Genomic DNA, 13773 nt, shown 5'->3' with positions numbered 1-13773 from the left:
AAGTGTGGTTAGTCAACAAAAAAAAAAGGAAGACACACCAGGGGACCACGGTTCCTTTATATATTGTAAACAGTGAGAGCTGCGAGGGTGCGTTTGTATATGGGCCCTGTGGGGTGCCACATGCGAGCGAGGGTACACACTCTCATACTGAATAGTGAGACTTCACAGGCCCCTACAGTGTGGTCTCCATAATTGAGCGCATAGTTAAGGGACCAAAAAAGGTGGCAGCCTATGACTAATAGTGACGTGAGTGGCAACAGTGGGCGACTTTTTTTTTATTTTTGTTCGAGTCATGAGTAATGTTTCTCAGAAGAGTTCAAAACGATCATGGAATGAGTCAATTTGCCAGCGTCTGGGTTATTCGTCTCCCATAACGTGATTGTTCGAGAATGGCTGCAACTTGGGAAGGTTTATGGAGGTTATGCGCTGGGGACCCTCCACCCGCCCGGGAAAAAAAATTGGAACGTCACGTGGACACAGGACAATCCACAAGAACGTTCAATGTTGTCACATTGACGCCTTTGCGGTCTCGAAATAGCTTGATCTGTATTATCACCTGCCCTCCCTTGTAGCGTCTTGGTCTTCCTTGGTTCCCCTGTCTCAACCCTCTGCTCTCCTCTATACACTACACTCTCGCGTTGGATATCAATACTATCTACACTACACAACCAAAGAAACCACCATGGACGGTTGGACTGAGGTATGTTTATCTAAATTTACGGTATTATCTTGTTTTTTTCTGCTAACTCCAGGTAACTCGAATCCCCGTTACGAGCCGACTGAGCCGTTCGGGTGAAACCGGCCAATTGACCTCGCTACTATTCGACCACACTTGCAATCTTCTATGGTGTGCAGACTCCGGCGGGTACGCCTCGTCGTTCACCTCGATGCTGCCAGATAATGCCGGATTCGGGATTCAGCCTCCCGTCTCTTTGTACAGCTACACAAGATTCAGAGCTTCTCCTAGAGGGGATCCAATCTTGCAGCAATTGAACCACAAGAAGGGCATCTTCGCCTTGTCCAAAAACTCCATCACTTTTAACACGAGGCGAGGCATCAATGAAGCTTGCCTAACACAGCTGCAGCTAAAAAGTGACCATGACAAACAAGCCTTTTCCGGTTTGACGTGCTTGACGCTGGCGTACTCCACTTCGACGGATATCATTGTGGGCGGCACTCACTCCTTGTTTAAAATAGACATGAACAAGCCGTCTGCTATTCAGTACTTCAGTCACGACAAAGAATTGCGCTTCATCAACCACCTGTCGAAATTGCTAGCGTTAGGAAACAATTCAGGCTCGGTGGACCTTTTTGACCCGAATTCCAATGAGGTGATCAAAAGCTTCTCAGGTCACAGCGGTCTTCTTTCAGACCTTGATGTTAAAGGCAACTATGTAGCTACATGCGGGCTCTCCTCTCGGCCTAGAAGATATGGCGCTTCGGGCTCCGCGAATTACGTCGTGGACCCTTTAGTAAATATCTATGACTTGAGAATGATGCGTGTGGTTTCACCCATCCCATTCCCCGCGGGCGCAAAGTTTGCCAAATTCTACCCAAAAATACCGAATATCGTCGTGATTGCATCGTCAGCTGGCCAGATCCAGTTTGTCGATATGTACGATCAGCTGCAAGTTCACTTATACCAAGCAGACCTTACATCGCCATCTCCAGCAAATTCTGTGTCAGGGATGAACTCTCTGTACTTGCTGAATCTCGATGTGAGCGATAATGGAGAGTTTCTTGCCTTTACAGACGGTCATAATACTTTGAGCCTATGGGGTATCAATTCCAATGGTCCTGGAAACTTTGTTAGCTATCCTATCTCACTTGATCTACCTGAGGTCACGTCGCAGCCATCATCAGTGAACGCAGTGGGATTAGATGAGCCCTACCCGCTCAATCTGGTTGGTTTGCCGTACTATAAAGAGTACCTTGCGTCGTACATTCCAGCTGAAAGGATCTTTACAAAAGAGACACTGAAAACTCCCGTAAAAATTGACCAAGAACTCCTAGAGCTCAGTGAGCGGAATCCTGGAAAGTTTTTGCCTTATGATCCAAGAAAATACGGTCCTCGTAATGTTGTAACTGATGATGAGGGCGATCATTTGAAAGCTCCAACGAAGGACAAATTCAATAATACCAAGCAGAATCTCGTTCCGAAGTTTATCAGTGAGCGAAGTGCTACGGCATCGCCGATTTCTTTCAATAGAGAAACAGAGACGGGATCACCTAATCCTGGAAGTACCGCTTCATTTCATGAAGGGCACAGAAATAATGACAAAAACGCTCAAACCACAAAGATTTCGGCATTTCACGATGAGAATGACTCCGAGACTATCTTTCAATATAAAGCATCGTACACTAATCAGGTGCCTTCGTGCTACAGCCGGCTAGAGATTCAGTACTCGAAGTTTGGAGTGGACGACTTCGATTTCGAGTATTACAACAGATCTGGGGGCTCTTTTTGTGGTCTTGAAAACCATTTGGACAACTCGTATGCCAACTCACTTATTCAAATCTACAGATTCCTGCCCATATTTTACAGCGTTGTTACTGGCAGTCTTCTTGAGGAGTGGCTACCTAATTCTTCGGAAGTTATCATAGACCAGCACAACCCTCAAGGCTCATCCGTGTTGAATGAACTAGGATACTTGTTTGATATGATGCATAAAGCCGGTGGAAAGAATGTCAGCATAAATAATTTCTCCCAAATTTTAAGCGAGAGTCCGGTTGCCAAGGCACACGGGCTAATTATCAAGGATGAAGGCGTTTCTTTAAATGCTTTTCAGCTCCAGACATTGATAATCACTTTCAACAAATTCTTAGTCGAGTCAGTGATAAACGACTACGCCAAGCAGTTCAACCTATTTTTACAAGACATGACATCCATGCACTATGAGCTCAATATCTATACTACCAATGGAGAGTTCATAGAAATGCAGCAAGGTTCACAGGCAACTTTGGACTTGATGACACCTCCTGCAAGCACATTGAACAGAACCGGAGGAGGAATAGGACAAAACACATACGTGCCACCTCAAGCAGTGCTTACCAAACGAAACTACACTCTATTGACATACCTCGAGTACTCCTTGAATCAAAACAAGATCTTACCGGCTTCCAATACGAATCCTTTCCCACTTGAGATAAGGCAAACCCTAACGAAGTTGGGACCAGTCCTTCTGATCAATATTCCCTTCACAGCTCAGGAGTACGAGCTTTTGAGACACTACAAGAAATGGCTCGTCCCTGAGTTTTACGCGACAATAGGCAATAATAAAAAAGTCAGTTTCAAGCCAGTGGTCACTCAACTCCATCAACAGGCAGACAAGTACGAGCTTCTCGGTTATTCATGCCAAATCAACCATGATGCCACCAGCGCCCCCGGAAAGCACAACATGGTCTCCTTCATCAAGATCCGGTCACCAGCCTCTGGTAAAGACCAATGGTTTTTATTTAATGACTTCTTGGTGATGACAGTTCCTGAAGATGAAGTTTTTAACCTCTCTTACAGCTGGAAAAAGCCGGTTGTATTGGTGTATCATAATGCGGAGAACCCACACAATCAAAACTTTTCTTACTTTGAGATTGAATTTTTCCGTTCAATAGAACGACTTAATGACTCGATCTTATATCGAGACCACTTTGCCACCGGTGTAAGAGAAGGAATCAAGAGAGAGTATGAGCTTCTCACCAGACGAGAAGCGCCACAAATAGGGAGCCTCATTGCCATCGACGCCGAGTTTGTCTCATTGAAGCCAGAGGTTGCAGAAGCGAGGTTGACCACAAAGAAGAGGATTATTAGGCCAAGTGTGCTCTCATTAGCCCGAATATCTGCCTTGAGAGGTGAAGGCGAAAAGTACGGCGTGCCCTTCATTGATGACTATATTGTGCATACGAAGCCCATTTTCGATAATCTTACGGAATTTTCTGGTATCGAAGAAGGCGATCTCGACCCGCACACCTCCACCAAAACTCTTGTTACTCTTCAAACAGCTTACCGCAAACTCTGGCTTTTATTGAACTTGGGGTGCACCTTTGTAGGTCACGGTCTTAAGAGTGATTTCAGATGCATCAACTTGCAAGTGCCCAAGAGTCAGATTCGTGATACTGCTGAGCTCTACTACCTACCGGATATAAAGAGAAAGTTGAGTCTCAAATTTTTAGCATACATGGTACTCAATGAATCTGTACAAAAGGCTAATCACGACTCGATTGAGGATGCCAGAACTGCCCTACTTTTATACAAAAAATATCTTGAGCTCGAATCTGCAGACGAGTTTGAGATCAGCTTGCGGCGCGTTTACAACAAAGGGTACAATCTACGGTTCAAAGTTCCCGAGCAAGAAGAGTACTAGTGGCTGCGAAAAAAGTGGCCGGAGTCACTCTTGGGAGAGTCCGAATGGAGAGAGATGCCTGCATCTCACCTTTGTGAGAGGACCTCCACACAGTGCGATAACTTATATACTGATGATTAACGAGGTACTTTCAAGAAGAGTATATCGGAGGAAATCCAGATTATTGATTTCATAGACACAGTCAAAACAGCATATAGCCAGCATTTAAACGCATAAAAAGTACCAAAGCACCGAAGTATCCAAGAACATAGGATGACCGAGGTTCCACCAGAGAAGCTACAACATACGAACTCAGAGCCCTCACTATCAACTACCGATGGACCCGTACAGCTGCTGCCGTCACAAGATCATATCAAACCTTCCCGTCATGGTGCGTCCAGAACGCCGACTCACGAAAAGAAACGAAGATCGCACATGAGATCTCATTCCCATACGAAGACACCAGTAAGACTCAGCACATCGGGGCCAAAACCCCATTTAAATCGTTCGAAATCGTCCGATTTGATCAGAAATCAAAGACAGCCGGGGCTCAAGCGGAACAACAGGTCGTTCACAAAAGTCCCCGTGCTTTTACCTTTGAACAAGAGCGTACTGAACAATGCAGGGAAAGCTCCGTTGAACCGGTCAACGCTGGCCAATTCTCTAAAAGGATTTGCACCGTTACGTAAAACCACTCTGAATAGCTCAGCTAAGGATAAGTCTTTGTATAAGACCTTTTCAAATAGCTCCATGAGGTCTAGCAAGTCGCTGAATTCGCTTAAAGGATTGAACAACTCGGTGAATAATGGCTCGGGAATAGGGTTGCGTCTCAGCTCCAAGAGAGGAAGAGCAATCGTAAAGTTAAATGAGGACGCTGAGAGCAACGAGTATGAGGACCTTAGTGAAGACTCCGAGGTTGAAAGCAATGATCAGGATCAGTCGAAAGAGACGGTAGCGCTGAATGCCCAGGAATGGAGTGACAAAAAGGGAACATCTCTGGAGAATTTGCATAGGAGTATGGAGGATGTGAGAGAGGAACACGAGACGGATAAATCCATTTCTGAAGGCGCTGAGAAGACCGGCGTTAGTGGACTCCAGGCGCTACAAAACAGCCATTTACAAAGAGTTCAGGACCGCGATAAGGGTAAATGCACTTCAGAGCCTCCCGCATTCATGTCGACGAATAGCTCGTCAGAAGAGCTCATGGATAAGAATCTATATGGTGGGTCATTACTTTTATCGCAGTCCACTGGTATCACTCGCAAAGTGGGTGAACCACTCGCTTACAATATCATGGAGGGGGCTTCCGATGAGCGGTTAGATCAGAAAATGAAAGATGAACGTATAAGTGGAATCTCATTCAAGGCTAGACCCAATAACGATTTACGCAACAAAGAACCCGCTGAACCAGTGGCGGCTACAACCACGGCCGCCAGTGTTAGCTCTTACCAGCCTGACCAAAGCATTTTCAGCAACCTTCAAAAAAACAACTCCAGATATTTAAGCAAGATCAAACTGCAACGGTCGAACCAGCAGATAAATCTGGGACAACAGCATAACGTAACAGGGGGAAAGGACTTCTCCAACTTCTTGAACAGCAGTCATTCTTCGAATGGCGGCCACGGTCACAATATCGAGACTAGGACGCAACAGCGCCTTTGGCTTCAAAGAGAAAACTCACTTATGGATGTCTCGCAAAACCTTGACCATGCCAAGTTGCAGAACTTATCAAACATGTCACTCAACAAGCTCATGTTTGCGCACAATTACAACAACAGCACAACCAACGTAAGAGATCAAGCTCGACCACAGAACCCTCAAACGCCTGGTGCTCAATTAGGACCTCTGCCGAGTGAAAGTGAAGGTCCTAACACAGGAGATCCAGGTAACGTCACGAACCTTTTGTATCTCATTCAAAGCGGCCATCAGCAAGGATCTGTGAGGTCACGAACAGAGTATGAAAGGTTGAATCGAGAATACCTCAATGTAAGACGACACCTCAACCCTGTGGCAGAGTCTTTGAATAGGTTGGAAAAGTACGATGCCAACTTGAAAGGGATCCACGTGCAAAAGAACACCAATCTCTCGAAGAGCGCATCGGCGTCTGTTCATTCACAAGTGTTAAACGCAAATAAGTTTGAGGAATTTGCTAGCGAGAGAGAGAATCGTGACGATAAGGCGTCCATGCTTGTGAACCGGCTCTGGCAAGAAGCATTACTCCAGACGTCGTCATCCTCCAGTCCTCTGATGTCACGCCACGGAGATTCGAATGAACACAGTTCATTTCACCTCAACCCACAGCAGATCCAGCGAAGGAGTCAACCGATGGGGTCTAGTCGCAGTTCAGGGAGTGTTTCTCAGCGGTCTTCATTAACGCCAACCACAAGAGCGGTGAAGCTCGCAGCACAAGCTTCAGCTGATGGCAGTAGCTCTTTTCAGAGGTAACCAAATACATTACATATATCACGATAATGACATGCATTCTAGACGATGACTTCTATGTACAGATGGAAAATGCTAGGACACCAGCGACAAGCGATCTCATCAACCCTGTCTCTGCTTATGCTTTCCGTTTGATTTGCAGTAGACATACACTCTTCCCTTTCTTCTGACCATGTAACAGTCCTTACAAAACTTCTTCACTGAAGTTCTCGTCTTAAGAGTTCTCAACGCCGAAAAAGCCCCCGTGAGCTGCTGTTGCTTAAGCATAAGGCTTGCGAGAGGCGTAACATGAGCCCTAAAAGGATTCACGGTTGGAAGTGAACGCCTAAGCACGGAGGTCAAGCCAAACATAACGGATTGTTAGTAGTAGTATGAGGTTGAAGATGTATGTAGTCTATGTGTGCGCGGCTCATAAGTAGGGAAGAGGTAATGTTAGTCCGACTAAAATCGATGATTTATGTACCTGGAGACATCCTGTTACAATCTACACGTTTCTTTTCAGTTATTAGCATTACAGTATGAAGTATGAGCGCTTAGTGTCTTCTGGACTCAGCAATGATCTGGTTCATCTCCTCAACCTTTCTGAGAGCTCTCTTGTGAGTACCCAATCTCTTCTTGGCCAACTTCTTGGCTCTCTTCTCACCGGCGTTTCTGATCAACTCGATCAATCTTCTCTCGTATGGAGCCAAGCCGGAAACCTCAGACACAATGCTTCTGACGAACTTGGTTCTCTGGGAAAGGGCGCCCTTTCTCTGGGAGATCTTTGGAGCAACCTCCTTAGCGTTGACCTTGTGGCCCTTGTTCAAACCGACAGCAATACCTAATTGTTAGTATGGAGTGAAAATAAGGAGGATGAGCTGGCAGGCGGGAAATGTGGATTCTATGACTTCGGAGAGACTCAGATGGATTATCAGTTTGACACTTTATCTTGATTCACATTCGTTGAGGACTTTTCATTTTATGACAGTATTGAGCTTTGATTCATGCTCACTTTCAATGAAATAGCGGTTTGTGGTTGGACTTGGAGCTGGTGTCTTTATTTCTAATCTCGAAGGGGCCTTCAAGAAGGCTTGATGGCGCTTATTGAACATTCATTTTCAACGCTTCTTTCACCTGCTTGCATTTGAGCTCATCACGAAGCTTTCGACGGTGGCAAACATACCAGATCTAGCCATTTTTGTCTATTTAGTTACGAGAAGAAGGAGAAGATTTTAGTTGCACAGGGAAAAATTTTCGTGAGGGTCTGGGGCCGGCCTGCAGAGAAGGCGAGGAAGTACTCTAATCACATAAGGCTAGGTTGTTAGTGCGACCACATAGTATGCCTGCCCTGGGATTTTGTTAGTAGGGCGCGCATCCCTTTCGCTACAGTAATGCGCACGTGACCACATGTGACTGCCACCAACTTCTTACCACAACGTCTGTCAGTCGTATGTCTATTCATGCTAATATTTACAAGTGGGAGGGGTTCAAACGGTGATTTCCGAAAAATCGTGGTTGTAGCGTTCCAATTTCTCCACAAGCTCCTCGGTGGTCAACACAGTGTGGTTCTTGAGGAAGTCGTTCCATGCAATAGGCTCGTAGCTGTCTCTGTAGACGTAAGGGTACAATAATTGGAGAAGCCTGTTTCTGCCCACGATGATTTTCTTGCCTGACTTTGAAATGTGATAAACGGTTTCATTGAGCCCCTGAGAGTTCTCCTCGATCTCCTTTCGCTTCAAGATATCGTACCTCAATCTCCATCCCTTCAACCCCATCGTCTTGATCCTCAGAGATGTCAGCTTGAGCAAGTAGTTGTCTAACCCACCTTCTTTTGTTATCGTTCTCAATGCTGTGGTGGTAATTCTCGTTGGAATTCTACGTCTCAACGTCTCTGACCATAGTTTGGCCTTTACCACGTTGGGAACCTGATGAATGAGTGTCTTGACTTTACTTTCCGTCTCGTATCTGTGGGACCTTCTTTGCAAACCAGCAAAGAGCCCTCTGTTTTGTCTTTTGAAGAACATCGTTTCGTAGTCGTATTCGGGATAGAGCTTCTTGTAACGAGGCACATTTCTTGATGGACGCAAGTCACCCTCACGGTATACCGTATGGTCCTTCTTCCTAGCGTATCTGGTGATTTTTTGAAGCGTTTCCTTCAAAGAAGCCGCTGAAGACGTGAACAGCCTAGCAGCCCCCACAGATGTGCGGAACGGGTTCATATTAGGGTGAGCTCCAGAATGTTGATTTGACTACGGTGATGGAATTTTTTAGGTGGAACCTGAGTAAAGATCCGTACACCAAAACGACGACTGGCTGCAAAATGGACGAGGAGGACAGTGATGACAGGTTCCAGCAGTTGGCAAGAGTAAAAGTTCTCTCATTTGTTAAGAACAACTACCTTGGTCAATGCGTCCTGTATTTCCTCGTCTTTCTGTGACTGGAGTGGTATATGGGCCACTAAGAGATGGACACGCCCATTATCCGGGTTTTAATATGCCATAAAGAACGTCGGATTTCGGAAAAGAATTCAGAGCTTTCAGTGATTCTACTGAACTCCAAAAGAGACCTTTTCAGCTCACCAAATTCACACGATCAAAAGTATTTTCTAGATAAGAGAAGTGCGGAACTACCGACAATAGATAGAGCCAAGTTGTAGTCAAAGGAGAGCATCAGGCAATAGGCGGATGAGTTCAATCACAAGGAAGCGAGGCATACGAGCGATCTACCCAGCTTCGATAGGTCGAGGCCAGAGAAGTAGGCCCTTGAAGCTGATATTCATGAAAAACATGCTAAGAGCTTGCATGTTTTGGGTGCCAATCATCGCCCCGAGGGAATAGAGCTCTCAATGATATCCACTCGGAAAAGCAAGCTGCTGAATCCATTCTACTATGCTATTACCCACGAGTAGCTGGAGACCCCGCCTGAGTCCACCTAGCACCACGGGCCAAAATTTTCAGTGGGGTGCACAAATCAAAGAACATTTGCAAAAAACTTGTCGAATAGCTTCTTCGCAATGTGAAGAAGTTCCGACCCTCGCAACCATCTACATCTGACAGTCCAATTGCTTTCGTTTTCGCAGCCCGGCCCATTCTATATCTGCCCGCTATTTTTGTGCTGCCCAATCTAGCCAAACGATCAACACAAACCTCAAACCATGTGCTTTTCCACACTAAATCAGACGACTTTCAGGCAACGTCAACAAAATCATGTGTCCATTGTTGTCTTCTTCCAATGTACTGGTTATGAGACAATCAAGCACCACCGTTAGGCAGTCGTTTGCAGAACAGGCTAATAATATCGAAAAAAATTAAAAAGAATGTTATGTGTGATTGACTCTCCACCGCCACCGCCACCGCCATCTCTCCTCGGTTATGCACCGAAAAAAGTTTAGCCTCAGGCAGCCAGCATAGAAACTGCCTAAGCAAATCAAGCACTCCCAGTGGGCTGTAACTGGCTATTCCATTGTCCACCATTGTTGGTCCGCAGCCATTGTCAGAGCCAGGGCCACCCGCGCCATTGCCTTTGGGGAGGAAATAGAGCAATCCAAAAGACGTATCAAGATATGTGGAAAAAAGACAGTATATAAAATAGATAGAGGACGATAACGAGCTGGGAAAACCCCAACTTCTCTCACCTTTGCTGCTTCCGCTGTCTTCTTCCTCTTTAGCTACCAGTTTAGCCACTGGGCAGCGAATGGTTTGCACCCATGCAGCCTTTTCCTCGGATCGCCAGCCAATTCTGATCCAGGAGTCTCCATTACGAAGCAAAGAAGGCCAAGTTTTGGAAGCGTAGTTGGAAGAACCGTGATGATCCAAAGTGCAATTACAATCACAATCACAATCACAACCACAATCTGCTCTGTTCCTTTGTTGGTCCCATGCGTTCGCTTCTGTGCGGAACCTTCAGGCGGTTGCACCTGAGGCCTGTAAACTGCAACCCTCGCCCGCAGCACGTAAGGCAGCATCTGAGCCCACCCAGGTACGAGCACTAATTCGAGAAAGAAAGAAAGCAAATGGTGATTGGAAATCCTGAAAGTTATCTGGGAATTCGTCCCTTTATATCTCTTTTGTCCTCTCACGTGCGTGCAGCTGCCTTCGATTCTTCCTCCTCCTCGCTATACTTCTCCATCTCTATCGGGCCTGCACTGCGGTTTCTTTTTTCCTTTTTTCTTTCCTCCCTCACTCTCACTCCCGATAATCTAATTTTCCTGTGTGCCTCCCAAACATCATCTCCATATCTAATCCGCCTTTCACTGCCACCTCCCACTCCCCACTCATCGGTGTTTGAAGCTTCCTTCACCCTGTATTTATTATAGAGGCAGCATCCTGCTTTAATATTGCACCTTCAAATATTATCTTCTCAATCCCATCATCCATACTTTCTTTATCGCTTTCTGTCTGTGCTATCAGTGCCCATCAGCGCCCATCATCCGTCATCTGCCATAATCGCTACCTGAGCACATGACAGACTTTGCCAAATCCATCCTTGGCTTGGGCTTCAAGAAAGACGTTACCCCATCCGACGATGTCTCCAGCAGGGGCTCTCCGTCGCCGGCTCCTCTGCATTCCCAATCCCACGAGGGTCACAAGAAGTTCTTGCCCAAGAATTTGGCTTCACATCCAACTACCGCGGTGTCTAGCAGCTCCATGGCTTATGGCACCACCACATCTACTCCTGCTGACTCCCTGGGCCAGCTTTCTCAGGCCCAGTCTCGCGGCCAGTCGTCTTTTGCTAGCGACACCCACCCCTCTGTTTCAGGTGATGCTCTGTCGACTGCTCATAGAATTACCGCCTCTGCTGCCATAAACTATGGAATTAAAGACCATGGGGCTTCAGACAATCCCCACGTGGCTGCTAATCCTAGAGCCAGCGACCTGGCCATGGAGGAGTCCTCTCCGTCACCTCCAGACGCTTCCCAGCCCGTTATCATCACCACAGACGAGAAGGGTCAGCATTCGCAGGCCAAGACCTCTCTGCAGCCCAAAGGTAAATTGAAAGTGACAATTATAGCCGCCAGGGATTTGTTGATCTCTGAGTATTCCCAACCCTACGTGGTGCTGACGTACGAGTGCTCTGAGTTTGTCAACAACTCTACCCCTTCCAGGTCCCCCATGCTTCTTGCCCAGAACCATAACCAGCTGCGCTTGTCTCCAGGCATGCCCATGAAACAGCCGAGAGACAAGCGTCCAGCGTTGTACCAACGCCAGTCTTCAACACAGCAGTTCAAGCTTTCTCTGGGCCAAGCAAATCAGGTCTGGAACCATGAGGCTGTATTTGATGTGGTGGGCTCGAACTCTGAGTTGGATATTTCGGTTTATGACGCTGCCAAAGACGACGCCTTCTTGGGCCAGGTGCGTATTGTGCCAAATACTGACTCTCTGAGCGCCAATAAGACTATGGAAGCCAGGTGGGAGCCATTACGTGCTCGTGTTGTAGGTGAGAGAGTCACGGGGCAGTTGCAAATCAAGTGGCAGTACACTCGTCTCGACTCGAAGAAGCTGTACGGTCCTGACGATTTTGAGGTGCTTAGGCTTTTGGGCAAGGGTACCTTTGGTCAGGTTTACCAAGTCAAGAATAAAGACAACGGCAGGATTTACGCAATGAAAATTTTGTCCAAAAAGTTGATCGTGAAGAAGAAGGAAATTGCTCATACAATCGGGGAAAGAAATATTCTTGTGCGTACTTCAGCAGCAGCTTCGCCGTTCATCGTTGGTCTTAAATTTTCCTTCCAAACTCCAACGGACTTGTACTTGGTTACGGACTACATGTCTGGCGGTGAATTGTTTTGGCATCTTCAAAAAGAGGGTCGCTTTAATGAAGATAGAGCTAAATTTTATATTGCTGAGTTGGTGCTCGCATTGGAACACTTGCACGATAACGACATTGTCTACCGAGACTTGAAACCAGAAAACATCCTTTTGGATGCAAAAGGACATATTGCCTTGTGCGACTTTGGCTTGTCAAAAGCAAACTTAAACAATGATGGCACCACTAATACTTTTTGCGGTACCACAGAATACTTGGCACCTGAGGTTCTTTTAGATGAAAGTGGGTACACGAAAATGGTTGACTTTTGGTCGTTGGGTGTGTTGATCTTTGAGATGTGTTGTGGGTGGTCTCCATTTTATGCCGACAACACACAGCAGATGTACAAAAATATTGCATTTGGCAAAGTTCGATTCCCCAAGGAGGTCTTGTCGCCGGAGGGCAGATCTTTTGTCAAGGGTTTGTTGAACAGAAACCCACGTCACAGGTTAGGAGCTTTGAAGGACGCTAGAGAACTTAAAGAGCACCCTTTCTTCCAGGACGTTGATTGGAACTTGTTGAAAGCCAAGGATATTCCTCCGCCATTCAAACCACATCTTTCTTCTGAAACAGATACGTCCAATTTTGATCCCGAGTTCACCAACGAGTCGACCTCAGTTCTCAAGAAGCACATGGAAATGGCATCTACGCCATTGTCCCCAGGCATTCAGGCAAATTTCAAGGGGTTCACCTACGTGGATGACTCAGCGATGGATGACCATTTCAGCAAATCGCATAGATATCAAGCATTCAAGAACTCGGGCTCCTTCATTCCTGGGAATACCAACCTTCCACCGGATGATGAGGTCATTGATGACCAAATCGACGAGGAGGACGAGATGGAGATTGACAATGATGCCAACATGGAAAGCGAAGAGTTTGTGCACGGGCGCTTTGACTTATAAGCCTACTCTGACCCGCGCCAAGGTGCCTTTTATCGCAAATAACGCTCCTACTCATGTTTAAATTACACCTATACTAGCTGAGACTCCACATTAATTGTTGTATATTATTATCTTTCCTATAGTGAATTTATAGAAGATTGCTTAGGTACGCTGCTGGCTATCTTGATGTTTTCGCACCCATTTTTGCAACCGAGTGTGTGTGCACTACTCAACAAACATCAACTACTACCACCTCCATTCATTTACTATTTCAATCAAATAGCAAACTCAATCCATTACCATGAGCAACAGAAAAAAAATAAGGT

At 46.1% G+C, this 13773-nt stretch overlaps 5 protein-coding genes across 5 annotated transcripts; 3 read left to right on the top strand and 2 right to left on the bottom strand. All coding sequences in view use genetic code 12, as the record gives it.

Moving 5' to 3' along the window:
- Positions 1-682: 682 nt before the first annotated feature.
- CJI96_0003374 (poly(A)-specific ribonuclease) lies at positions 683-4358 on the top strand (the record flags this gene model as incomplete). Its single annotated transcript, XM_029032791.2, has 2 exons — positions 683-700; positions 753-4358. The coding sequence occupies 2 exons, from the start codon at positions 683-685 to the stop codon at positions 4356-4358; spliced, it is 3624 nt and encodes a 1207-aa protein (XP_028893106.2).
- Positions 4359-4610: 252 nt separating this feature from the next.
- Positions 4611-6782, top strand: TCO89 (Tco89p; the record flags this gene model as incomplete). Its single annotated transcript, XM_029032792.2, has 1 exon — positions 4611-6782. The coding sequence occupies one exon, from the start codon at positions 4611-4613 to the stop codon at positions 6780-6782; it is 2172 nt and encodes a 723-aa protein (XP_028893107.2).
- Positions 6783-7312: 530 nt separating this feature from the next.
- Positions 7313-7954, bottom strand: RPL39 (60S ribosomal protein eL36; the record flags this gene model as incomplete). The annotated part of the gene is made up of 2 exons (XM_029032793.1): positions 7313-7599; positions 7942-7954. The coding sequence occupies 2 exons, from the start codon at positions 7952-7954 to the stop codon at positions 7313-7315; spliced, it is 300 nt and encodes a 99-aa protein (XP_028893108.1).
- A 291-nt stretch (positions 7955-8245) lies between these two features.
- On the bottom strand, positions 8246-8977 carry CJI96_0003371 (mitochondrial 54S ribosomal protein bL28m; the record flags this gene model as incomplete). Its single annotated transcript, XM_029032794.1, has 1 exon — positions 8246-8977. One exon carries the CDS (start codon positions 8975-8977, stop codon positions 8246-8248), a length of 732 nt encoding a protein of 243 aa, XP_028893109.1.
- A 2241-nt stretch (positions 8978-11218) lies between these two features.
- Positions 11219-13468, top strand: SCH9 (serine/threonine protein kinase SCH9; the record flags this gene model as incomplete). The annotated part of the gene is made up of 1 exon (XM_029032795.2): positions 11219-13468. The coding sequence occupies one exon, from the start codon at positions 11219-11221 to the stop codon at positions 13466-13468; it is 2250 nt and encodes a 749-aa protein (XP_028893110.1).
- Positions 13469-13773: the final 305 nt, after the last annotated feature.

This window comes from Candidozyma auris, chromosome 3, assembly GCF_003013715.1.
Source record: "Candidozyma auris chromosome 3, complete sequence".
In the NCBI taxonomy this organism is placed as follows: domain Eukaryota; kingdom Fungi; phylum Ascomycota; class Pichiomycetes; order Serinales; family Metschnikowiaceae; genus Candidozyma; species Candidozyma auris.
The sequence above is the reverse complement of the archived record's forward strand: the minus strand, read 5'-3'. Positions and strand labels throughout refer to the sequence as shown.